This window comes from Drosophila mauritiana, chromosome 2L (assembly GCF_004382145.1).
Source record: "Drosophila mauritiana strain mau12 chromosome 2L, ASM438214v1, whole genome shotgun sequence".
Taxonomy (NCBI): Eukaryota; Metazoa; Arthropoda; class Insecta; order Diptera; family Drosophilidae; genus Drosophila; species Drosophila mauritiana.
This window is the reverse complement of record NC_046667.1, coordinates 587,274-613,500: the sequence shown is the minus strand read 5'-3', so window position 1 is coordinate 613,500 and position 26,227 is coordinate 587,274. Positions and strand designations below refer to the sequence as shown.

The window sequence follows — 26,227 nt, the reverse complement described above, 5'->3', positions numbered from 1 at the left end:
AAAAATCAGTGGGGAAGAGACATTTTCCTACTCGAAAGCTTCAAGGACTTCTTCAAAATTCTCTCCTCACTGTGGACCCCTGGAGGAGGCGGTGGAGGCACCACCACCACTCCCAGCACCACGCCCGACATTCCGCCCTCGAAGGCCAAGTTCAAGATCACCGTCGTGAGCACGCCCAGCCCCTCCCCGCCGCCTACGCCCCCTCCGGCTGGATCTATGCTGGCACAAATGGTCGAAACAAATTCCCCGCCGGCGGGTTACACCCTCAAAAGGTCGCCCAGCGATCTCGGCGAGCAGCAGCAGCCTCCAAGGCAGATCTCGCGATCTCCTGGCAACACGGCCGCCTATCACCTGACCACTGCCATGCTCCTGAACTCGCAGCAATGCGGCTACTTGGGCCAGCGATTGCAGTCGGTCCTCCAGCAGCAGCACGCCCAACACCAGCAGTCCCAAAGTCAAACTCCGTCCTCCGATGATGGCAGCCAGTCGGGTGTCACCATTCTGGAAGAGGAAAGAAGAGGAGGAGCCGCCGCCGCGTCTCTCTTCACCATTGACAGCATTTTGGGCTCTCGTCAACAGGGTGGGGGGACCGCTCCAAGCCAAGGCAGCCACATCAGCAGCAATAGCAACCAAAATGGACTCACCTCGAATGGCATCAGTTTGGGTCTGAAGAGAAGTGGCGCCGAGTCTCCCGCCTCGCCAAACTCAAACTCTAGTTCTAGCGCAGCCGCCAGTCCCATCCGACCGCAGAGGGTTCCTGCCATGCTGCAGCATCCTGGCCTGCATCTGGGTCACTTGGCGGCTGCAGCGGCGAGCGGTTTTGCCGCCTCTCCCTCGGATTTTCTGGGTAAGTCTAGCAATCCCCCTATTCTTAGCAAAAACCCCTTCTGCTGAATTTCATTATGAAGACAACTTAAGAAGAAACCTGTTCAAAGGATGCTTCTTCAGAACTCTTTAAAGTTGATATGGAACTTTTAACATTTTTAAATACCTCATTTCATGTATCTAAACTCTGAAATCACCTTAAGGCAGATCACTCATGCAGTCAGGAATCACCCATTCAGCCACTCACCCACTTCTATCCTGACATCCTCATCCTCACCCACTCAACCGAACCACTCCCATTCCCAGGCGAGTCCTGAATGGCATTATTCATAATTAGGCAATGATCCGTGAAAGATGATTCCGCATTTCCTCTCCATTTTCCTTCGATTTTGCGGTGAGAGGATTTGCATTGGGCTCTAAGTCTTAGCTTGGGCCGGAAAACCAGGGAAATCCGGGATGCTGGGGTGGCTTTAAGATGGGCTCGGGTCTTGTGTTGATTCGAGCGTGGATCTCAGGCGCAGATTTATGCAGAATACCGCTTAAATTCATTCAAAGGCTCCCCCGCAGGACATGAATATTAAAAACCTGGGCGCAACTTTTTTCCCCAGCTTGCTGCAACCGGAAACGGAAGCCACACATACGCCTACAGCTGGGGTCAAAGGAATAGATCCGTTTTTGTAATATGTTATTCATATATCATTGTAATATTCTTCGTAAAGATATTCACATGTTTTCCAAGTACTTAGTTTGCTGAAAAGGGTAAATAGTTTTACATGTTACTTGAACTGCTACTTATTTTCGTCTACTGTAAGCCAAAATGGCGGCAGTTTTATTTTGCGCGTTTCGTTATGCGCATTTTTAAGGATTTACCCAGGAATATTCCATTTACACCCTTTCCGTGGCCCTCTTTCCTCCAGTTATATGATGATGATATGACTGTTATTCCAACCAGGGAATAATGAATTTTCCTTTTGTTTTCCCTGCAGTGGCGTACCCCAACTTCTATCCAAACTACATGCACGCTGCTGCGGTGGCGCATGTAGCCGCTGCTCAGATGCAGGCGCATGTGAGTGGAGCAGCCGCTGGATTGTCGGGTCACGGACACCATCCGCACCACCCCCATGGGCACCCGCACCACCCACATCTGGGCGCCCACCACCACGGACAGCACCACCTCAGCCATCTGGGTCATGGACCTCCGCCGAAGAGGAAGCGTCGCCATCGCACCATCTTCACGGAGGAGCAGTTGGAGCAACTGGAGGCCACCTTCGACAAAACCCACTACCCAGATGTGGTGCTCAGGGAGCAACTTGCACTCAAGGTGGATCTCAAAGAGGAACGAGTTGAGGTGAGTTTAAAGCTCCTAATTTTGAATGCGGAAGAAGGTGTAAAAAAGGGAGCAAGGCTAAGTTTAATAAGTTTAACTCTATCGACCTTTAAAGTAATTTTTGTAAGCCCGCTTTGCTACCATTGTCAACATTCAATGCTGGGCTTTAGCTTTGCTTTTGATCACTGTGTTCTTCCTAGCAGCCGCCCACACTCTCTGTTTAACATTCTTTTCTTCTATTTGGCTCTAATTTCACGCTCGTTTTAATTCCCCGCGTGAAACCAATTGAGTGCTACACCCCCGCTCCTCACACTCCTCTCCACACCACTCCACTTAACCAGAATCAGATTCCGAATCCGAATCTCTGGCATCTGCATCGCAATCTCTATTCTCTCCAGCGAGATTCTCCCTCTGAGAACTTCTACTTGTTTATTTAGTTGTCAGCGGCGTACATTTTGAGGGGCTTCTTCGCCGGCGAAAGCAAAACAATGCCAATCCCAATGATTCACTTAATTTGGGTAATGGGACTCGGGATACAACCGCATGTTTAAACGGATGGTGATGGTTATTTGCTCGTCGGTGGTTGCCCCTGCTGAATCGTATCATTGGTAATGTAAATATGCAGGGATTCCGCCTTCTGCGCCCTTGTAAATCCCACCCCGGGGGATGAACCATCCCTTTAACATCGGCAATTGTGATTCAAAGTCCATTAGTGTCGAGGAAACCCAACAACAAACAAACAAATTGAGAGGTCACCAAGGAAGAAAGTGACGACAAAAGTTGACAATTTAATTTGTTCACATTTTGGTGCATTGATGGGTGGCTATTTCGCGTCTTTGATGAGGATTACCCACGCTTTCCGGGCTACGGGCCCCGGATTCCGGGCCCCCTTAGTTTTTGTTTCCCTGGCAATATGTTTGTCAACCGGTCAAATGTTTAATCTAACCCATCCAACCCCATCTCACCCTCACCTTTCGCAGCTCAGGAAGGCGGACAAGTGCGACATTTGTTGACACTCGAAGGGTTTTGGCTTATGTTTAGCCTTGAGCTTAAGACAACTTACACATTAACATTACTAACCATTTAGGATAATGAGAGGCGTGGCGTTACTCAACCCGCCGGCGATTTGACGCCCGCTTTGTGATTAGGCGACAAATTTAACCCGCGGCGAGCATTGGAATCCAAAGCGGATTAGAATGCAGGTTGTAAGTTGTAAGTTGCGAGGTTGTCAGGCGGGAGGAGTTCTACAATAGGATAAGCAAATGAAAAGCCGAGGTGGGGAAGATTTCCCAGCTCTTCAACTAATTGGAATTCGGTAGACCCGAATCTGCTGGCTCACGGGGGCGACTAATTAACATACAACACACAAAAAGAGACTTCAAACTTGTCTCTGACAAGCAAAGTGGATGAGGAAAGAGACGGCAGCAATCGCAATCCCAAACCCAATCCCCAAGCAAATCTTGTGCTCAGTCATCGCTCGTCATTGACTTAAGCAGCATAATCAACTTCAGGTCTGGCTTCCAACTCGGAACCCCGGCTTTTGTGACTGCTACTGTTTAGCATATTTGCATGCCAAGAGTTGCCACTCGAGGCCTCCGAGCCCCCCGATTTCGGGACAGTCTCTCTAAGACCCCAGCCGCTCCATAAGTGGCAATAATTATTGAAAATCTTGCCTAAGACAAACAGCAGCAATAACAAAAGAGAAAACAAATGGAAAAAGCGAACAAATTCGAAGCCTACACATCCGATGCTCTGGCGGAAAAGAGTCCGTTCCGCCGAAGATCAATTGGGTAGCAAAGGCGACCCATTTACACTCCAACAGCCAAAGATGACAACTAAGTTACGTTTATTAGTTAGGCTTGCATATAGTCATATAGCTATGTGCATACCAAAAGTACCAGAACTCATTCTCCAATGCTCCGGACCGAAGTCTCGTAACTATTCAGTTCCCATCCAGGGCTCGTTCGGCATTTAAATGATCTGCTTATTTTGACTTCATAATTTACAATTATTATTTTTATTTAGCCACTTGAGGCGAGGTTCGTCCAGCTTGGGATCGGGCCGGATTCGATCGGATTGGTTCGTATGGGATTGGAACGCCAAACAGTAGCTCTACCTGTAGAGCAAACAAACCCGTTCGCTTTGTCCGCCTGCCTCTCTTTTTTCGCCTTGGCTTCTGTGGTGCGTGCAAGTCAAATACGCCTAATCCCGCAGCTCAAGTGATCGAGGTGATTTCGTTCTCCGATCAGCCAGATATGGAGGGATATATGTAGCTGGGGATGTAGAGGAGGAATGGCTGGGCTGGAGGGCATTTCAAATATTTGTCTTCGGTCGTCGCCAAGAAATTAGTAATCATCAGCTTGGCATAATTTGTGCTCCTCTCTCCTTTCGATCGCTCAACTCCACAAATATTGATGTTACCCCTTCTCGGACTTATAGAGAGAGTGGAGAACCGAGAAGAATGTGCCCACTCATCACTCCCATCACTCCATTGTGAACTGATCTCTGTTGTGTCTGCTGTCTGCTGTTTTCTCTCACTGTCGTTTTGTTTTGGCCAGGAATTGAAAATTGAAAAGGGCTTGTCACCCTGCTGCCTCCTTTCTTTCGAGGATCATCCGGAATCTCAAGCGTTGCCGCTTTGAAGTTGCACAATTGAGAGGCCTCAGCTTGAAAAGGGATCGGGTTTTTTCTACTTCGGCCCACCTGCGTTGGCAATTAACTAAAATATGGCTTCTGTATTATAACTATTATTGTTATTGTTGTCTCTCTCCTTAGACACAATAAAATCGTCTCTTCCCCTTCGCCCTTGCTTGTTTAGCCACGAAATTGAATTAAAAACGGCAATGAGCTGGAATCAGCAGATTTCCGTTAATTTAACCCGAGGTCACAAACCACCCAGCACCCACCATCCACCATCACCACCCACTGGGTGAGCCACTCAACAACCTTTCCGCCCACAAATCTCACACCCCACACTCGCCGTAAATGCTGTTGTTATAATTTTTCATAATTTTCCATTATTCAAACACTTGATTCTCGGGATGCGAATTTTCAGTTATCCCTCGAGAATTCTCGGGCAGCAAAGTGCGTTTATATCCTCGAGCCATGGAAAATGTAAAGATTGGAGGGGCGGGCTTTTTCCGAGGGGAGCAGACGCTTTTCCCATGTTTGCTTTACAGTTTTGGCTGTCGAAGCGTGTAACCGTAGACAAATATTATCGCTGGGGGAGGAAATTGCCCCCGGAGCTGCATAAATTTACACAAAAAACGCAGTGGGTGGTGAAAGGTGGCGCGACAGGTGCACTTCTCACTAAGCTCTTAAAAGGTCGTCCGCGTCGGCGATTAGCAATAAAAAAAATTAATTTCATAAATAGGTTACATTGAAAAGTCGTTTTGAGGGTAAAAATACATTAATTTTAAAATGTTAACACAAATGTTAAAATGTTTTGATGTCTTATTCAGGGAAATTTTATAAAGTGCTCGCTTTTCTGGTAATCCCAATCATAAAAACGGTAAAAAGAAGTTTCACTCACCCATTTTATTTTTGTGGTTCTGCTTTTGTTTTCTTCTTCGCATTTTCTCTCAGTAATATTACGGTTAACCGCACTTTGCAGGGAATATTTTATAAACTTACCTTTTTGAAATCACTTTTCAATCACTCACAACAATCACTTAAAAAAAATTACAAAAAATAAACACATTTCCAATAAGAAGGGTAAGAAATAAAATGGCCATTTATATTTATGTATTTAAATTTACAATATATGATTAAAACCGAAAAAACAACCCGGCTATTTGTATGTATGTATGCGTGAGTGACGCGCCAACTTGCATGGCATTTTCTACATACAAACATACATAAGTTTGTATGTACGAAATGCCATGCAAGTTGGCGCGTCACTCACGCATACATACATACAAATAGGCGGGTTGTTTTTTTCCGTTTTAATCATATATTGTACGCATTTAGCCGCCTATTTCTTGACCTTACACCTCAGTAAGCACTTTTATCATAACTTTAAACAAATTTTCCGTGTTTTAATAGGAAAAAACACCTTTCACATTAGTACAACTTTCACAGGGACTCTTTCCAATTGCCGGCGAGGACAGTTGTTCGATTCGCCACCTGATCATATTTCTCTTTTGCCGCATACAAGTTGCGTGGACAACACAAACCAGAACTCCCGACGTGGTTTTAAATAATTTTAGACTATTTCTTCAATTTTAAACCGCAAAAGTTTGCATTTTAATTTGCTTCACCCTTCCTTTCACTTTGACTTTTCTTCTTCTTATAGCCAGCCCCGAGCACTTGTCGTATTTTCCAGCACTATTTTCTGTATTTTTGATTTGGCACTAACGCGATCTTCCTTAACCCTAATTGGACTTATACAGTTTAAACAGTTTTTAGTTGATATTCGGTTTGTTTCCGTTTAGCTCTTTAATACGGACGCATGCAGTTCTTTAACCCGAATACACTGAACAAAATAGGGAGTGGGCATGTGCGTAACGAGCAATTTTCATGGGTGCGCGATTTTAATCCAACAACACGACGAAACAGCGTCAACAATTTACCAAAAAAGGTTGGTTCTATGGTAATTGGGGTGCGGGTAGCGCCCCTTCGGTGACGAAGTTTCCAACCGACTTGTGCTGCCAATTTTCACTAATTAGAGTGACTGGCGAAAGGCAGCCGCCATTTTGTGCTTTCCACCCCCACCGCCCACTCCCGCACGCACTCCCCATCTTAACCCCTGACTGCCGATTTTTATTAGCCTTTCCTGGAGCCAGGCAAAATGTGATGATTGCTGTTCTTATTTTTTGGCAGCCTGGCGCTCTCAATGTTTTTCGGCTTTTGCCGGGACACATTTTCCAGGCCTGGAAAAACACGGCAAAATTAGGAGGCAAGCTCGAACGGCAGGTGCAGCGATTATCGAAGCGCAAAGTTATCATAGCAGTGCAACTATGGACTGCATTTTCGGAAACATTTCATGGTAATCCAGCCACGCAGTCGGCAGACTGGCCAAAAACCCAAAAATAACACACGCATCGTGGTGGTCAGTCTGCCAACGGCCCCGCCCCTTGCATTTCCCAATTTCCCAGGGGGAAAAGCGAGGGGCGGGCGATGGGTGATGGGCGGTGGGCGGCGAGTCAGTTGAGAGGGGTGAGAGGGGTCTGGAGCGTAAAGCGCTTTTGTAGTTAATTAAAAATCAACTGCCGTGGGTATGTTTGTTCAATGGATTTCATGCACGTTTCGAATGTGTGCCGCTCGTCGGCCTTTCTGCCCCCGGACTTTCCACCGCCCCTCGACTTTCCTGCGGTATCAGCGATTTATGCGCTTTTGGATGAAAAATCTGTGGCAATATTTGCAGTGGCCAGTGGTTCCGGAGATCTATCGACTCCAAGGCGCGAGCCAATGCATGTCAAGTTGTGCACTTTTGGGCCCCAAAAAAATGCATCGCCTGCTCCTACACTGAAAGAACAGGTGCCTCAGCATGTGCAACTTTTAGTCCTAAAAATCCATTTCGCTCTGGATGTGTCTAAAGAAACATAGTTCTAATCCAAGTTATGGAATATCTGGGATATCCTATCTTTATAATCTTTATACTCCGCTTGCATGCAATCATTCCCGTGGCTATTTTCGCCATTTTGTCGGCATGTTCTTGAAACAATATGGGAAATCCCCGTCTCCCCGGACCTCCACTTTTTGCGACTTTGTTTATTTAATTTCTCCAAATTTTCACTGCGATTTTTGCGAGCGTGCCAGCCAGCGAGACGCGGCAAAAAACGCGCCCGCGGTTATGGCCAAATTGTTGTGCGTTAGTCAGATTTTAAACGCGTGGAACGGCGGAGGAGTGAGTTCGGTTTGGCCGGAACGGAACTCTGTTGGCCGTACAAATTACGGGATTAGCAGAGCGAGCGCGTTTTTTCCGGCGCACACACACGGCTACCAGAAGTCCGGATTTGGTAGTTCCGGCGGATTAGGGTTCAATGCGAATACGGTTCGCTGGCCAACATTTAATTAAAATATGAAAATTTAATGAGCGGAAACGACGAAAAAACGCAATCAGGCGGTAAAAATCGCCACACATTTTTTTCGCCCGCGGCCGGGTGCGGAGTTTTTTGTTTTAGAATTTGTGGATTAAAACTGTTGCATAGGTAATTATCGTGTTAGTTTGTGTGTTGACATAATTAAGCTGAGTAATTCACATATTCATGGCCGCGATTTTGAAAAACGCAACGCGTTTGTGTGTTGTTCTGTTGTTTTAATGACTTAAGCTCATAAAATTATGAAAATAAATATGCAAAATATTCGGCTGGCGCGGGAGTTGTCTAAAATCTAATTATCCCGAAAACGGAAAATAAATGGAAATGGCAATTTAAACTGACATTTGGCGAGCACTTCAATCGCGTTGCCAACTGCCAGAGTTCAAAGGTTTCCAAGGCGAAACAAAAAGTAGAACTCCAAATGTTCGGGACACAGCTGCAAACATGAACTCGAATTCAATGCAAACTTAAAAAACTTAAATGAGCTCTCGGATGTGAATTCCCAGGAGGCGGAAATCCCCTCGCCTTATAAGTTTAGCGCATTTCCCTGTCATTTCCTCATTTTCCTCTGCCACTTCCGTTTCCGCTTCCCCTGTTGTTTCAACAAATTCAGTCGATTTGCTGCATAAACATTTCCGGACTCCCAGAGAAAACTCAACTTTTTCCCCAAATGATAACATTGTGCAAAATCAACTTTCCACCGCTGCCTAATTGTTCTAATTAAACTTTTTCCTCCCAGCCAGTTGGCAGTGAGTTCTCGCCCCGAGTTTCCCCAGTATTTATTCAGCAAATAATCAAAAAACAGACGGACAAATAAACACATAGGGGTTGCAAATTCGCCATTGCACTCGGATTGGGCAAATAGAGAATCGCTGGGAGAACGCAGAGAAAGAGAGAAAGACTCCGCCCTCCGAGCAGGGGGAATGGGTTTTGGGGTAGCTTTGGGGGCTAATGACAAGGCAGATGGGTTCACTGTCCACGAGGGTGATTACATAAGGGATTCCCACTCCTCCTTCTCCTCCTTCTCCTCCTCCTCCTCTACACCTCGTCGCCAGAATGATAGCTTCCCTTTGCGAGGCGGAGATATCCTTCTGATGATGTTTAACCCCTAAGAGTCACTTCACAGCCGCCTTTTGTTTTAATTAACTAAGTAGCAGGGGCCGAGGCTAGGCTGTCAAGGGGTTAAGCAAGGGGTTAAAAGCGGGAAGAGCAGGGGGAAAGGGCGTGGCCAAAGCCTAATTAAAAGTAAAAATGCACAGTGAATCCAGGTCGGAAAATGGAAATAAAAATGGTCACGTTACCTGACTTAGCTTTTCTTGTTTCTAAATACGGATTTTTCAAGGGTCAGCTTATGTAATAGTTTAATAGTTAATATTTCTGATATTAGGTAGTAATTTTCGCACCAATGGTTTTCCCAACCTATAGTACGTCCCTCTGATCCTTCTCTCTCCCTTTTTCAAAACCCACCCCTGTCCGGATTCTCAATTAATTACAATTACAATAAGTCATCTCATTAAGCCCGGAAAAGTTAGGAAAGCGAGTGGGAGGCTGGCTGTTCGTGGTAACTGGCCAAAAGATAAACGCCAAATTGAGAAATAGAACTCTTAGAAGTGCAAAAAACCAGAGACGGACAAGCGAAAAATGCTTAAATTATTTATGAGCGGAAATCGCAGGCAGAGCAGCGAGCTCCCGCGAGCAAAACGGATGAAAGTGTTTTTGAAGCCCCGCGCTCCAAGTAACCAAGGTAGCACCCCATCCACCCACCCACTGAACCTTGAGTGAAACGAAGGGAACTGTGTATTCGTTATTATGAAATTAGCAGGAAGTTAGGTGATATCAATCAGTGGGAAGTGCAAAATTCTTAGATTAGAAAAATGTTTCAATTCCTCAAATAAAAGATACTAATAGAGCGCTTCTCCTTTGTTCCAGGTTTGGTTCAAGAACCGACGGGCCAAGTGGCGCAAGCAAAAGCGCGAGGAGCAGGAGCGGCTGCGGAAACTGCAGGAGGAGCAATGCGGCAGCACCACCAACGGCACCACCAACAGCAGCAGCGGCACCACCAGCTCCACCGGCAACGGATCCCTAACCGTGAAGTGCCCCGGATCCGATCACTACTCCGCGCAGCTAGTGCACATCAAGAGCGATCCCAATGGGTACAGCGATGCCGACGAGTCCTCCGACCTGGAAGTGGCCTAAGCGGGGCGTGGCACTGGGTGTACATATGGAACGATAGCCATGGAAGTGGGGGTTAGGAAGTGATTTAAGTGTATGTTGTGTAAATTAAAGGGAAACCTACCTACACCTAAACTAGTTTACCGAGCTGCACCCTTATTTATTTATTGAATTTGTACACGACTGACTACTTAAACTGGATTTAATAGTTCGAAGAGCCTGGCGATATTGGCCCCAGCTCATATACTTTGTTTTGTAAATAGACAGAAACCCATTTTCGAGCACTTTTTGTTACTAGGTTGTAAGTCGATAGGAAGGAGGGAGCCCTAGAAAATATCTTAATTATATTTAGTAAAATTGTACAGTCACCTAAATGTGCGTGAAAGCGTGTATGTGCGCGAATGAATTGTACCAAACTAGGGCGTGAATGCATTTGTGGTCTTTGTTTCGTGTCCTGTGTCCAAGTCCAAAGTTTATTGCATCTATATACAGTTAGATAGATAAGCCAGCATACCATACTACACGAAAGCTAAGTGTCATTCCTCCAACGATTAATTCTAATGTTAAACTTAAACTAACTTATTGAGAACCGAAAATAAACCGAAAACTCGCCAAAAGTCAAACAAAAGTGCCGGAAAGTCGTTTAACTCTGGTCGGGAAACTTCGATGATAAGTGGGAAGACCCGGCGAGAAGCTTTCACACCTGCCACTCCATAAATGGGAGATGGGGATGTGGATCCCAGGCCAACTGCTAACGGGCCAGGAAAATGGCAAGTGGGTGGCGGCGGTCAGCCTGTTAGCAGCTTCGATGGTCACTTTGATGGCTTCGCCTCCAATCAACTCGCACACGGACCACACAAAGGATCTGGAGTGGCGGAGCACGGGGCCGGGCAACCCATGTGCATCCGCATCTTCTCCGCTCGTCGGCAGATGTATCTGCATGTCCTCTGCCGGCATCTGTTGGCCATTTCCATTCTTGCATTGCGAATCGGTCGGGGGTCGTGCCACAACAAGATGGAAAAGCCACTCAAATCATCCCCTGCACAGAGCGAATCACTTTAAGGTGCGCTGGAGAAACAAGATATATTTGCCTAGATACAGATGCAGATACAGATAAAGATACCGTAGTGGGGATTGGTTCCTTACCGAAAGATGTCGTACGGAAATTGATTTCCGGGATGTACCAATTTTCACAGATATTATTATATTAGATTTTTTCCAGTTTCTGGAGGAACTGCCTCGGAATTCTTCTCGGTTTGACTTACTTCACCTCCTCCAGCTCTTGAGTCGCCCCAAATTTGACTGACAAGTTGTCTCGTTTGGGCCGTATTGTGTCCTTTTCAGCTTGTTATTCCTCCCTCCTTTTTTTTTGTTTTTCTCTTTGCCAAAGTTCCATCTTGTTATTTTCCTTTGGCGCAGCCGGAGCTGCAAGTTCAGGTCCATTCAGGTGAGAGACTCCGACGACTCGAATCGATGGCCAAATTTAAATTCAAATTTATTCTATCTTGACCCGACTTGGCTCCTTCTCCGCTGGTTGGACCTCCGCTCCTCGGTCGCCATTTTGCGCCCAGTCATTCCTGGCTTCTATTTGCATAGGCCTATGTATGTGATACGATCTCGAGTTACCCGCAATCCCGAATCCAGAACTCGAATCCGGGATCCTGGCTTCTGGCTTCTGGTTTTTGGCTTCTGGTTTGGCGTCGGGTTTTGTTTGCTGCCCGTTAATAGTTCGTGTAAAAATCTACAAATATTTGCACTCTATTAATTTTTCTGATTCTTTTTCCGAACCGTTCTCGAATTTCCTTTGTTTTTCCAGTGCACGCTTCGCATAATTTTTTCCGTTCCTGTTCTGTATCAACACGAAATTTAATATACACGCAGACCCATTTTCTCCACCCCCACGCCCTTCCCCTCATGCAATTTCCATGTACAACAAATGGTTTTCCTGATTACAAATAATTGTGCACTTTTTCAGAATAAGCACTTGTTAAATGTGTTAATTTTTTTACATATTTATTCATATTATGATATAATTATTAACTTCATATGGGTAAATACGTGTCTATACTCATATTTCTGCGTGTATTTTTGCGAAGGAGGATGTTAATATATGTATATATATAGCATTTTTTACATAATTTTTTCGACTACTTTTCTGAACCGCGCTTTGTGCACGTTCATGCATGTACATACATGCAGCATATGAAATATTTACCCATTAAATTTGCCTTTAATTAAATGTGCCCTCCCCGACTTTTTTTGTATTTATAGGAGCTCCCCCACATTTCGTTTGTTAAAATAAAAATATTGTTAATTGCAATTTATTCACATGAACACCTCTCTGCAATCCAAATGAAAAAGGGCGGCGAGCGGACAAAGTCATTGCAGTCGCATTCGATTTTAATATTTCATTATTTAATGTGGCCCTGGGAGCCGAAGGGGAAGCGGGGGGTTGGGGATGGGGGGCTGGAAATCGAGTGCATATGCATAATGAATAACTCATTTGGAGCCGACTGCGATTCATGAGTGTGGCGGGTCCGATTCCAACGTCTAATTGGGAACGGATTGGGCTGGTCGAGGAATTACCATGGAGCATTGGAGCACCGCTGCAGGGAAGGATTAAGGTCGTTGCCTTGACAGGTTGCAGTGATCCGGCACTGGGATTGGCCAGTAATATTCATTTAAGATATTTCCAACCAAAAGATACTCATTCTAAGTCCTCACTAACTTCTATGACATATTTATGGGCTTTCCTCCATTCACGAATTTTGGTTGCGAGGAAACCCATTGGGGAAATGTTATACACTCTGATTGGGTTATTTGGTTGCAGGACATCAAAAGCATTTCGTTTTGATTTTTCTAACCCTCCCCCACCCGGCCAGTTCCAGTGGCTGACCCACGTCATGGCTGCTGGCAAGAATCCTGCCGTAGATTAGCAGGCGAAGCAGGTGAGTTTAATCCATAAAATGTGCGATTATTGCGTTTATGCGGCCCGGGGCGCATTCGATATAAAATATAAACAAACGTTAGAGAAATTACAGCACAAAAGCCGAGCAAGGAGCAGCTCTCAGCTGGGCTCTCTCGCAGGATGTCCTTATGTGTACCGCACACATGGCTGGTATCCCTTGGTTCACTCCGCTCCACTCTGCCCCTTTGCTCCTCGGAGGACCGACGCTTATTTGACTATCGATTAAAGTTTGTGGTCCTTGTGCACACAGCCCCGAGAGGCGAGTGCTCGAAATAATACCGGAGAAAAGATTTTCGATTAATTTTAAATGCGCCAGCAGGAGCAGCAATAAGAGGGCAGACCAGGCCAGTTGGAAACACAGGCAGCCGAGAAGTCCAATGTATAGAGAGTTGTGAAAATACTTAGAAGTTGTTACCAGTATCAGGTCTTTTAGCAGCCCTCCTCCTCTCCAATCTCTTTCGGAAAAAGCCAACCGAATTTCAGTGCGCATTGTTGCGCGGCCTCATAACAGAAGATTATCCAATAGCAACCGGTCGCATTCTCATTTTCATCCGCATCCAAGGGCCAGCCGCCATGTCACCCTCGATAATGAACTTTTTTGGCCAGCCGAGCGTGCCGTTGGGTTTTTGAGTCTGCGGCCTGTCCGCCCGCTGCCGCATCCACATCCACATCCACATCCCCATCCACAGCCACCTCAGCCTCAATTAGCTTATTGTCCCTGTCATTGTCAGCTGCAAAATGGCATCCGAGCAGGGGCGGTGGGGAGGATGGGGTGGCCACTGGATGTCTCTGGGTGGCCCTTGGCCTCGCAAAATCCACAAGGAGCTTGCCAAGGTGTTAAGCCAGCTGAGCCGGGTGCCCCCAGCACCGAATCCTTACCTCTGTCGGGCCTTTCGCCGCTCCTTTCCCCTCAAGCCTCTGGCTTAAGTCCAGCCAGCTTTTCTGTCCAAACCGGAAGAGTCTTAATCAAGCGAGATGCCCTCATGTGATCTGGATCTTTCCGTGTAATTAGAATATCTAGTACTTCAGAACTAACGGAACACTTCATTAAAAAACAATGTCGAATTAGTTACCTTTGCTCTATTTCACCATTGTTATGACCTCCGCTGTGAGCTTTCCACTTAATGGAGCGCAGGACTCCTACGTTGAGGAAGCTTAGGATCAGCAGCCGCAGAAGTCCTCGTTAATATGAGTAAATGGAAATTACAGACAGCCAGTGGGCTGGTCAGGAGCCATCGGGAAGCGTGAAGTGGGGAGCGGTCTTTGGTAATTGTTAAAAAGCAAAGCAAATGTTATTGCCGAACAAACAGCACTGGAAGCCGAAATCCATTCAAATCGCACAACTAGCTTGCCTCTAATCCGAGCCACAAATAAGGCGTGTGCAGAGGGTAGGGGGCGTGGCAGGGGCGTAGGGGGTTCCTTTGTTAGGCACACACATGCGGAATCCATAGAAGCTATGGCTGAGCCTGGCCAGAAAAGGTACCCGTTCTCCGTTTCGTTTCGATTCGATTCGAATGTTTCGAAATTCACAAATGTACACTACGAAAAATAATCTTGTTCAACAATTTTTTAACTCTATTCAAAGCAGAAAAGTTGTCTTCAAAAGTTATAAACTAACAGATTCTCTTTATGTAAACCACTTTGCTGTTAATCAAGACACATTTCCAGGACTAAAGTACAACAACTTTAGATAAACTAGTATTTAGAACTGTAGTCAAGTGTGGCGATCTTAGACATTAACATTGACTAGAAAACAAGAATATAACTAGAGCAGGTTTCGCTTTTCAGTTTCCCGCGATCCACACATTTTTGCAGTTAAGTTAAACTAAGCTGAGAATTCTCCTAAGTTGGATTCACATGACATCGCCAGTGATGACACCACCGCCCACTGGGCCGCCATCATGCTGGTGATGATGCAGTTGCTCCACAAAATCAGCGATTCCTTCCACGCCTATGCTCAAAGAGGGCAGCGACTTGTCCAGCACCAAAAGAGAGGGAGGCGTCTTGGGCTCGCCCTCTTCCATGCCAAAAGAGGACATGCCAATCCCGTCCAGGCACAGTTCATTGGAGGAGCCGACCAGCTGGGAGTGACCGCCGTAGGCCTGCATCTGGGACTGCTCCATGCTGAGAATGCAGTCCGCCTTGAAGCTGTCGATCGTGAACTGGTCCACGTCCACGCTGAGAAACTTCATCTCGTCGTAGGCGGAGGAGCCATCGGTCATGTCCAAGCTCAATGAGGCGGCGAACTCAAGCCCCGGATGAAGCTGGGGATTGTGCTGCTCCTGCTGGTGCTGCTGCTGCTGGTGATGACTCGAACTCCCGGCGTGAATCGGATCGGATGGATGATGTTGAGGCGGGTGCTGCTGGAGCTGATTGTCGGAGTCCATCTGCGGTTGTGTCTGCGCTTGCGTTTGCGGAGGATATGTGGACCACTCCATGGAGAGGCCACTGCCACCCCGCTCCAGTCCCAGGTGGTCAATGTTGAGGTTGAGAAATATATTCGGCGACAGCCTGGAGGGCGACATGGCCCCCGTGCCGTAGGAGGCCTTTAGTTCGTTATCAAGGGAGTTCGAGGATTGCGGTGGGGTGTCCGGCAATAGAGTTCCACCGCCACCTGAAATCGATTTGGGTCATTACTAGCGATTGGCTGAGGTACAGAGATATCCCTTCTTACCCAGCGCACTATCCAGTTGGCCTAGCACGGCGCTGTCGTCGTAGGCCACGTCGAGATCCAGCGCTCCCTCCTTATAATCGCCGCCAAGCCCACCGATCTTCTCCTGCTTGCGCCACTTGGCCCGCCGGTTCTGGAACCACACCTGCACCCTCGCCTCCGTCAAATCGATCCTTACGGCCAGCTCCTCTCGGAAGAACACGTCCGGATAGTGTGTCCGCTGGAACGCCCTTTCCAGCTCCTGCAGTTGCAGTGTGTTAAATGTGGTTCTGCGGAACATTAGGGAAACTAGTGTTAGTGCACCTATAGCTTTTGTAGATTCTTATGAAACTAGTCCAGTTTTTGGATTTATACCGCGATATACATTTGGCATGTATCTGCTATACCTGTATCTCCGCTGCTTGCGCTTCATTGTGCCTTTGTCCATGCGAATCCTGAGCTTCCTGTGGGTGGGCGTTGATTTGCGGAGTGGGTGTCGAATAGTGCCCACTGAGGTGTGGATCCCGCTCAATCTCTATATCTCCCTCGACGAGGATGGGGCTCTTCAAGCGCGTCGTGACATAGTCGCCGTGTGTTTTTCTATTTTTTAACGATTTTCGTCGACACTTCGAGGGCTTCGCGTCGCTGCTTCTTCTCGCTTTTCCGCTTCGACAAATTCCACGGCGGAAAAACTGTACAACAACAACAGCGAAAGCACGGATGAAGTCTTTGGAGACAGGCAGCTGCGGAGCTCAGCATAAGTCGGCCACCAGGGGAATCTGCATCTCCTTCGCTCCTGATTCTGATTCTGACTCCAAGTCCCGACTTCCCTTGCTCGAACTTATGTAGCTGCTGATGGCTGAGCGATGTCAGATTGTCCAGCTGTGCATGTCCAACCTTGTGGCACGGGCACTGTTCTTGCCTCGACGACGCGAATTCGACTGAGGAGGATTTTGGATTTCCACGGGGAACAGTGACAGTGCGTGCTGTCCGTCGACAGAAGCCGTAGAAGTCGTCCACAGTCCACTGGCACTCGCACACTCGCGGGCTCCCTACGAGCAGGGGTCTATACTATGTCTAAGAGGTCTGACCCGGTCTAGCCTCTTGGACAGTCGTTCTAGCCGGGCTTGTTATGCCAGTGGCGCTGCTCCTCACCCAACCTGGCCCAAGTGGGAGACATAGTGAGCTCATAATTTATGGTAACTCATGATGCCTTCGGAGGATGTGCACAGTTGGAAAGTGTTTGAGAATTCTATATACGACTACAACAACTATTTTCACCATTCATCTACATATGCATATTATAAAAACAATAAACATTAAACAAGACCATGAAACGGAAATGTATAAATATGTGGTGGAAATCCGGAAAGTAAAATACAATCGGACTTGCATTTCCCACAGACCCTCACTCAAAAGTATACTATGGAAAAAGTTTCGGAGCCGTTTCGGAAACCAAAAATCCAGAAACCCACCCTGGTCAACGTCATCGATGGGAGGAGATCGGATTGCCCTTTGCCTCTGCACACATGTCTGGGTCAGTGGGCTTCTTTTGGCTACTCCCACCACCCGAAGTTCTCCACCCCTGCCGGCACTTGAGGCCTTAAAGCCATTTCCCCATTGAAGCATTGAAAGCAGCAGAGGAGTATAAATAGCCAAGGGACTCAACCCCATCAGCCGGGCCACTTGAGCTTGGCGTGGCTTGCCATTGTTGTGGTGTCAACTGTGGAGTCCATTGTTCCATCCTGTCCAGGTGACGAACCGTAATGGATGCTGCTGCTCTCATCTCTGGCACAAAAGGTAATCCGAGAGCCGGCTTTTGTCCTAAATGGATATAAAAGTGTGGCGACTCCTTGGCCAGAGCTGCAGAAGGAGTACAGCGCTGGTCAGGCACAGATCGAGCAGGATGCCGTGGGTAAGTTTCATCTGGATAAGAGCCGAAAGATATAGAAACGAAATTACAAAGGAGAGCGCACAAGGATATACTCCGAACTGAATTCATTTTAAAACCCCTCCGTTCCAAGTTGCCCATTTCCATTATGGCACTGGCGCTGCTTAGCCTGACAAATGAAGGAATCGCCAGTCAGTACGCCAGCGATGGAGGTTTTGACGAGGTGGTGGGTCTAAAGAGTCTGGAACAGCGCGCGGAGGAGCAGCAGCCCGATCGCAGTACATCGAAAATGCTTAGTGCCCTGTTCGGATTCAGTCCTAGCACTCCACATCCCACGGAGATGGCGATGGTCATGCCCCATCAGCTGCCGCCCATGTACTATAACGATTTCTATGAGGATCTGCTGACCACCAAACGCAATGATGTCCATTCCGCAGGCTGCGACTGCAAAGTTACGGTTTGTTGGAATGCCATTCAGCCGCATCAGGTGTTTAAAATTATTTTGTTATTTCCAGAACGAGCTCGTGGATCTGGGTGGTCTGCACTTCCCTCGCTTTCTGATGAATGCCGTTTGCGAATCGGGCGCTGGTCGGGATCTGGCCAAGTGCTCGCATGGGTCCAATTGCAGGCCACTGGAATATAAGGTAAAGGTCCTGGCACAGACCTCTCAGTCAGATCACTCCTATTCGTGGATGAACAAGGATCAACCTTGGCAGTTCAAGACCGTCACCGTAACTGCCGGCTGCTTCTGCACAAAGTGATTGAATGGATGTGAGCAACTATCGTATGTGGATGTGAATTACTTGTATATTAAAGCGCCAAAAAGACGACAAAGTTGCTTTATTGTGGGGGAGATTCGATATGAAACAGATTATTATTTTTAAGGCATTCTTTCGATTCTTATATGTAGAAGACATAACTTAATGTACATGTTTGAGCATTCGCTTACATAACTTGTCTAGGAAATTTCGTGCCCGCAAGTCGTGTTCATCAGTAAAATTCGAAATGAAGCAATAATCAAAAAAGCTCTTTTTGTCATTGATGCTCAAGTGTAAAAACTGTCTCACAAACATGAAAGATCTAAAAAACTTGAATGCAGGTAAAGAATTATGACACGTTAAAATGAATAAAAGTTTTTAAATGTACAAGAAAAACAATTGCTCGTCATGTTACAAATAAAATGTACCTTGTTGACAGTATGTAAAGTATTAGAAAGGACACTTCGCTTCACAAGGCATCAGGATAGTAATTGGCATTACTTCCCAACTGAGTCAAGGCACTTGGACGGTGTACTTTTAAATGGAGTGTGGAATCTACTTAGCTTATGGACGGCTTCGTTTAAATAATACAAAACGCGAAATGTGCTTGGTATAGCAAAGGCTCTTGAGGCTAAGAGCGTGGAATAAGCCAAGATCCAAGTCCTAATAGTGCGGTGAGCAGGGTTAAACAGACTCCACAGCCTTGTCTTGAAGGAGCGCCACTCTGTAACAATTCGGATTAGTTGGTAGTCCCAGTATGATGTATTATCTACCCACAATCACAAAGTAGTTGCACCGATCACCCTTGCAGCACTCGTTGCACGCCCAATCTTCGTACCAGATGTGGGTGCAGTACAGTTGCATATAGCGCTTCCTCTTGGACTGGCACTGCTCCTTGGTCATGCACCTCTTGGACACGTAGTACTGCTTCAGGGCACCCTCCGAGAAGTACGGCTGGGATCCCCAGCGGATCTCCGTACCGCAGACGTTTTCAAAGGGCTCGCAGGTCTTGATGGTGTTCAGGCATTTCTCCGTGTTGCCCGTCTGGTTGGAGCACACATAGCACTCCAGACCGGCCACGAAGTTTACTAAAAATAAGTTATTTATTTCAGAGGTTCTAAATATTTTATAGGTGTGGCCCAAAGTCGGGCTTCAAAATCGAAACTCACCTTGCGAACACAAGTAAACAGCGGCGACTAGCACCACAGCTATCTCCCACGATTTCATCGTATATCTGGAGTAATTAACGCAATCGGAGCCGATAAGCTCAAGGTAAATAAACAAGTCAAATTAACAAACAAAACCACTCCCAAAAAAACATTAGCAACAAATTAGAAGAACGCGCGTTTTGCAACACCAACTCTACGGCGCTTTGCAATACTGAACATGTTCAAGTGCTGCCACCTGTGGCGCTTGCTTATTAACAACTTTTAACTGGATAAATAATTGAGAGACACGTTGTTTGAGAGATTTATAAGCCAAAAAGAATGAATAATCATTTTTTAAGGTACCCAGCTAATAGTTCTTTATTGCCGGCAAATTATTGCATCTTGCTAACATGTTCCCGCCAAAAAGGCCAGACCTGGCGGGTAGCCAGCCGGTTAGCCATCACTGGTTCAGAGCGGTAAGTGCGCGCTACATTTTCTGTGCGAGATTTGCAAAGGCATTCCGATCGCCGCCTTCAGAGGTGCTGCTCCTGGACCAGACTACTGGACTACTACCGCGCCGTCATGGCCAAGAGTGATCAGGAGCTGCCCGAGGGATTTCGCCAGCTAAAGACACAGGTTGCGGGTCACACATTCGAAGAAAGCAACGCGGAGGCAGTGGGTCTTCTGCAGGACTCGAAAGCGGGATGCGTACTTAAGCCCCTGGGGAAGCCGGAGTGCGGCGAACGGGAGCTGCGCTTCTATGAGTCACTCGCAGAGGCAGGTGCTTCAGGTGATAATGACCTCCTGGCGCTGCTCCGCGGTCACGTCCCCCGCTTTTACGGCCCCCTAAAACTGGTTGTGAATCGGCGCGAGCGCACGTTCCTGCGCCTGGAAGACCTGACGCGATCGTTCGCAAAGCCGTGCGTCATGGACGTGAAGATGGGTAAACGAACCTGGGATCCAGAGTCCTCGCCCAACAAACGAAAGCTGGAGGAGGCGAAGTACGTTATGTGCAAGCAAAAGCTTGGCCTTTGCTTGCCGGGATTCCAAGTTTACCTTCCCAAGGAGGAGCACACTCAGGAGACCACAATCCTGCGCCACGGGAAAGACTACGGAAAGAGCTTGAATGTGGAGGGATTCAAGCAAACTATGGCCCTGTTTTTCAATGCCAGCACAAGTGATTCCAAGAGCAGGAGAGCGGGCTGTGAGTTGCTTTTAAAGGAAGTACTCCGCCAGCTGCAGGAGATCCTAGCGTGGTTTCAACGGCAGCGCCTGCTGCATTTCTATGCCAGTTCTTTGCTCATCTGCTACGACTATTCCAGACTGGCCGATCCCCCAAAGAGCAAGTCCTTGATAAACGGCTACCACCAAAATGAAGATGACCCCGCCAGTTGGGTGCGGGTCAAAATGATCGACTTTGCTCATGTTTACCCGGCAGAACATGGCTTGCCGGACGAGAACTACATGTTCGGTCTGCAGAGCCTGATAGAAGTCGTCCAATCAATACTCCACCGATGATGATCAAAGCGGACCAAGACCACTCAAAGATGTAGTAGAAGTTCCAATCTCATTGCAATGAGACACTTTTGTATTATCGTCTAAGCCAAAAGATTAGTCCACAGTAGATGCCCATCTGTTTAAGGAACGCGGAGCTACTCTAAACGTAGAATAAAACCAGATTTTTTAGAAATTGTATATGTACTTCGAATTTGTGAATGGGAATGAGAGGTGCGAGATTGGACTATGATGATGACTCATTGCGAGGCAATTATTTCCCATGAAGTGACTCCACGGATATGAGAAATGGATGCATTGGAAATGATTCGTCTTTGTATTATCTGTAATATTACTTCAGACGGACAGTAAATATAAATCTATCTTATCTGTTTAAAGATAATAGAAGTCGTCATGCGAATACGATTAGAGATTATTCATGTAATAATTCAAGATCCAATGATATTCTGTATTTTGCGGCAGGAAAAGATCAAGTAAGAACAAATGGTTTGAATAGTTTGGATTTAATTATTGGTATCTTAGAGAATCCTACCACTAGCAGATAAGCTATTACAATTTATAGCATGTAGTCCAGTTCGTACCGCTCGTACTGGTTCTTGGGATCATTAGTAATCCGCGGATAGCCGGCGATCAGAGCGTCCTGACCTCCAATGTACAGCGAATTGTAGATCTTCCAGTAAACGTCTCTCACTTTGCGAGCGGGGTGGAAGAGTCCCTGTAGCGTATATTGCAGGATCTTAATGGGTCCCAGGGACACCCTTAACCCGTCCACGGAATCCATGAAGGCTTGCACAAGATGGGGGGACGTCTCAAAAATGTTGGGCCACACGTAGTTGAGAAGATGCGTCAAAGCATCCTCGCAGCCGAAACCATACACTCCCAGTGACATGTGCTTGATGGCAGAGCAGGCGGTTTGCCGGTGGACAAGATCTCGGTCCATGAGGGCATCTTCCAGAAGAGGACAGACGGCGTATATGTAATCCTTGCCCATTTCTCCGATGTATTCAAACAGGAAGGAGAGGGACTTCAATACACCATTCTGGACGTTGAGCTCGGGCACCCGGTACTCGTTCATCAGAGCAGGGAGCACAGTAAAAGGTCGACAAGACTCTGCCACGATGGCAATGGCCACTGTGGTGCACACGCGGTTCTGACGCTCCTGTACCTTGAGATTATTCAGTAGAGTAGCGAGCACGTCGTGGGGACCAATGGCTTTGGCAATGTAGCCAAAGGTGTTCACAGTAGCTCTCCTAATGGCCTTCTTGTGGGCCTTGAGCAACTCCAGAAGCTCAAAACAAATTCGCATCCACTCACGAGCGGACACATACTCAGGTCCTCGATCTGCGATTCGTCCCACCAGGTCAATACAGTTCTCTTGCACCTTCTCGTGACGATTCTTTAGGATGGGTGTAAGACGAGGCAGTAAATCCTTGATAGGTGGTGTCATCTTGGTCATCCCAATCACGTTTACGATGGCCTTCAGGGCTCCCAGGATGCTACCCAGTACTTCGGGATACTCCTCACCCAAGTACTCGTAAAGCACAACGCCCAAGTGTCCCATTAGCTTCTCCTCCTGGCACGTTTTCATCACTACCGCTATCCTCGAGATCAGATCCGCCGCCTGCTGACGAACTTTCGCGGATTTGTTGTTCAACCGCCATAGAATCGTTCCACAAATCTGGGGCAAATAGGGCTTAACTCGCTTGCCCAGCTGATTCACAATGGTGCCGAAACCATTCAACATCACCACATCCTCGGTGGTCTGCTCCTGGAAGGCATAGAGAATGCCATCGATAAGCTGCTCCTCCAAGCGCGAATCGATGTCTGCTGCTCCTAGGTTGCCCATGATCTTCTCCACTGTTTCCATCACCATCTTCCTGTACTGCTCGTTCTCATCCTTCAGGTCATCCACCACACGATTGATGATCTCAGAGGCGCCCACCTTGTTGGCAATCTCCACGGTGGTGTCCACCAGCTGGCGGTAGTTACGCCTGTCCAGGGCCATGCGGTGATTCCAGAAGAACTTGAAAAAGTGCGGAAGAATCTCCTCTTTGATGTACTGCGGTTCCACACCATCGGTGGCGCAACATTGCTTCACCACCTTTAGTACAATCTTTTTCATTTCCTCATCTGGAGACTGGAACTCGCGGATAAGAATCAACATCACTTCACGCGTATAGTAATTAGCGTACTCGGCGTCCATCAGGGGAATCAAATAGCCAATAGCCTTGAGGAAGGCGGCCAGACCTTTGCCGCGATGGGTGCGAATACCCTTCCAAAGCGGCTTCAGCACGGAATCGAAGGATTCAATGCCGTACGGAGTGGCTGCCTCTGCCAAGGCAGCAATGGCCAAGGCTGTAATTGTGCGTACCTTCTGCTGCTCGTCTACTAGTCCGTGCTCGATAATCTCCACCAGAGCTTTAAGATGCGGCAATATAGCACATCCCATCAGGATGGCAATTTGCTGGACAATTTTGATGCCAGTGTGACGCGCTTGCCAGGATTTCTTCGACTTGCATACGGCTTTTAGGAAGGGCAGTAAAGAGGGAATTCCCAAAGCTGAAGCGACCACGGCAAAGGCACGCGCTGTGGTGTTTCGCACATACTCATCGATGTTGTCAATGTCCGGTCTCATAGTGGAGATCATGGTAGCCAAACCTGCGGCCTTGGCCAGGTTGGAAATGATTTCTCTGCCTTCTATGCGAGCGTAGTGATCTTCATCAATCAGCAGCGGTTCAATGACCACCAAAATTTTGTGCACATAGGGTCGCACCAAATCGTCCAGTTTGTACAAAACACGGTCAATTACCTTCACTAATAAATGACGCTCTTGGTCCTCCAATGTGGGCGACATAAGCAACGGAAGAATCTGGTTGAACAAAGGTCCTGCTCCGAATTCCCTCGCTTTGTCCGTAATCTGCCTCAAGGCCGACTTCCTCATTGGTGGCGAGCCGTTCTTGATGGTCAGCAGTAGCTTCATTATCTTGCGCTCCTTAAGTTCCTCAGGCGACAGAGAATCTTCGTTCACGTCCACAAGAAGCTTGTCAAAATATTGCGCATCCTCTGGTTTCATGAAGGGCAGATTTTGCCCCTTTGGCTGGTTATCCATGAATTTGGCATTCTTGTCCTCCACTTGGATGAAGAAACCGGCTGGGGTGCCAGCAATTGGCGTAGGCGTGGCCATCAGCTTTCTGCCGGGAGTGCGCAGTGGAACATATCCAGCTGGTGGCGGTAGAATTTTGTAACCAGGCGGAAAGATTTGGTCCAATTCTTCATCTGTGTATGGCCTGTTTCTCTCGTCGATTTCCTTTTCCCAGCGATAGGCTTGCAATTGCTCTGGTGTCATCGCAGCCAGAGCTCCCGCAGAGGGCGTGGCCATGGCCATTGCCTTGACTCCGATAGGAGTACTGCCTCCGGGCGTCAGCATGGGTGTAGCATGTCCCGGAGTCACATGTGGCGTCATACTGGGAGTCATATTTGGAGTCATGGCACTAGCATTTGTGGGCGTAATAGCCGGCGTAGCATTCGATGGAGTTTCATCCCAGCGAGAGCGACGTTTGGAGGCCCCGGGGGTGGACTCGATTGATATGCTCTCCGAGCCGCCTCCGCTGCCTGTGCGATCTGGTTTTGGAGTCTCGGCCCATCCGCTGTGTCCGGGAGTTTCACGCTCCGTTTTCGGGGTCTCGTCCCAGCGATTTCGGCGGGCCGATTTCTCGTGTCCAGGAGTCTCGTGTCCTGGGGTCACAGCGTGGGCCGGAGTGGCATCCCAGATGCGGGTGCCCAGTCCCGGCGTCGCTCCTGGCGTCTCGCTGCCCTTGTGACCCGGAGTCTCATCCCAACGGTGGTCACCAGGAGTTTTCTGTGGGGTAAATTAATATTTTATTATATCATCCATTATACTTCCCACAATACTCACATCTTCCCAAGTTGGGGTAGCTGCGCTGCTTGGCGTGGCCATCTTGGCCGGGATGAAGCTATCGCTGACCGTCTGGTCCCATCTGCCTCGCTTTCTGCCGCCGTCCTTTGGTGCAGGCAGGTCCCCATTTGAAGCTGACGACGATGTAACGGTCTTAACCAGAGTTCCCTCCTTGGTTTTCTCCAGGATTCTTCGGCGGAGCTCAGATTCCTCGCCCTTTAGCATCTGCTCCCGCATGATGTCCGTGTAGGTGCGAGAGCCCACATCTGGGGTTTTCCCGCCATCGGCAAAGGGATCCGCTCGATCTGGGGAGATGATGATGTGACGTCTCTTCTGCCTGTACTCATCCTCCCGATCGGCAATCGTTGGACGCCTGCGGTCTGCCATGGGATCCACATCCTCCTTGCCCTGGGTCACGTCCTTCAGCACGGAGGCCGGTGCCGTGTACGTGGTGCGCTTCTGGGGCACAGGGAAGCCGTCGTCCTCATCCTCATCAACTTCTTCGGCGTCGTTGGCCGCAATGGAGGTGTTGTACCCCTCGTAGCGCCCCTTCCCCTTAGCGGCATCATCGTCGTACAAGTCGCTGTCGAAGAATCCTCCGCTGTCCAGCAATCCCACGCCGGCTGCTGCGGCAGTGGTCTTGGCCAGCTCCGTCTTCTTCTCCTGGATCACGCTGATCTGTGCCTCGATATCTGTGGGTAAAAATGGATAAAGATACTTGATTTTCATAGCAGACCACTAGCTTGGAAAACCGGTCGATCCCCATTTGTGTGTGCGGTTCGTTTTGGTGCGCAGATAAAAGAATGTTCCCGTCTTTCCAATGGCGGTGGTTTGCCATCGGGAGTGTTTATATCACTTACCTTCATGTGTTCGCGGAATATTTTCCATTTTTATAAAAACTTTACCAAGAGAAGACGGCGTACATGTAAAACCAGTGTTGCCAGATGGTTGAAGCGCCTGGTCGCAGTGTGACCGAATGCATATCGACCTACGAGTTCTTGGAAAACATTCGATTT

General features: G+C 47.7%; 6 protein-coding genes across 7 annotated transcripts; 3 read left to right on the top strand and 3 right to left on the bottom strand.

Moving 5' to 3' along the window:
* On the top strand, window positions 1–10,984 carry LOC117150434 (homeobox protein goosecoid). Of its 2 annotated transcripts, XM_033317315.1 has the most exons (3): window positions 1–847; window positions 1,812–2,173; window positions 10,123–10,984. In XM_033317315.1, exons 1-3 carry the CDS (start codon window positions 217–219, stop codon window positions 10,387–10,389), a joined length of 1,260 nt encoding a protein of 419 aa, XP_033173206.1. In that variant the 5' UTR covers window positions 1–216; the 3' UTR covers window positions 10,390–10,984. The 2 variants fall into 2 exon arrangements, with proteins under 2 accessions (XP_033173206.1, XP_033173207.1); XM_033317316.1 differs by lacking the exons at window positions 1–847; window positions 1,812–2,173 and adding an exon at window positions 6,170–6,731.
* A 3,955-nt stretch (window positions 10,985–14,939) lies between these two features.
* LOC117150679 (homeobox protein orthopedia) lies at window positions 14,940–16,936 on the bottom strand. Its single transcript, XM_033317685.1, has 3 exons — window positions 16,391–16,936; window positions 16,008–16,273; window positions 14,940–15,947 (listed from the first exon to the last, which is right to left on the bottom strand). Exons 1-3 carry the CDS (start codon window positions 16,429–16,431, stop codon window positions 15,187–15,189), a joined length of 1,068 nt encoding a protein of 355 aa, XP_033173576.1. The 5' UTR covers window positions 16,432–16,936; the 3' UTR covers window positions 14,940–15,186.
* A 759-nt stretch (window positions 16,937–17,695) lies between these two features.
* Window positions 17,696–18,661, top strand: LOC117150391. The gene is made up of 3 exons (XM_033317254.1): window positions 17,696–17,898; window positions 18,008–18,331; window positions 18,390–18,661. Exons 1-3 carry the CDS (start codon window positions 17,812–17,814, stop codon window positions 18,633–18,635), a joined length of 657 nt encoding a protein of 218 aa, XP_033173145.1. The 5' UTR covers window positions 17,696–17,811; the 3' UTR covers window positions 18,636–18,661.
* A 19-nt stretch (window positions 18,662–18,680) lies between these two features.
* On the bottom strand, window positions 18,681–19,991 carry LOC117150392. The gene is made up of 3 exons (XM_033317255.1): window positions 19,802–19,991; window positions 19,410–19,720; window positions 18,681–19,356 (listed from the first exon to the last, which is right to left on the bottom strand). Exons 1-3 carry the CDS (start codon window positions 19,857–19,859, stop codon window positions 19,264–19,266), a joined length of 462 nt encoding a protein of 153 aa, XP_033173146.1. The 5' UTR covers window positions 19,860–19,991; the 3' UTR covers window positions 18,681–19,263.
* Window positions 19,992–20,233: 242 nt separating this feature from the next.
* Window positions 20,234–21,475, top strand: LOC117136423 (inositol polyphosphate multikinase). Its single transcript, XM_033297337.1, has one exon. It carries the CDS (start codon window positions 20,363–20,365, stop codon window positions 21,296–21,298), a length of 936 nt encoding a protein of 311 aa, XP_033153228.1. The 5' UTR covers window positions 20,234–20,362; the 3' UTR covers window positions 21,299–21,475.
* A 304-nt stretch (window positions 21,476–21,779) lies between these two features.
* On the bottom strand, window positions 21,780–26,177 carry LOC117136413 (splicing factor 3B subunit 1). The gene is made up of 3 exons (XM_033297325.1): window positions 26,072–26,177; window positions 25,212–25,903; window positions 21,780–25,154 (listed from the first exon to the last, which is right to left on the bottom strand). Exons 1-3 carry the CDS (start codon window positions 26,097–26,099, stop codon window positions 21,852–21,854), a joined length of 4,023 nt encoding a protein of 1,340 aa, XP_033153216.1. The 5' UTR covers window positions 26,100–26,177; the 3' UTR covers window positions 21,780–21,851.
* Between the last annotated feature and the right edge of the window lie 50 nt (window positions 26,178–26,227).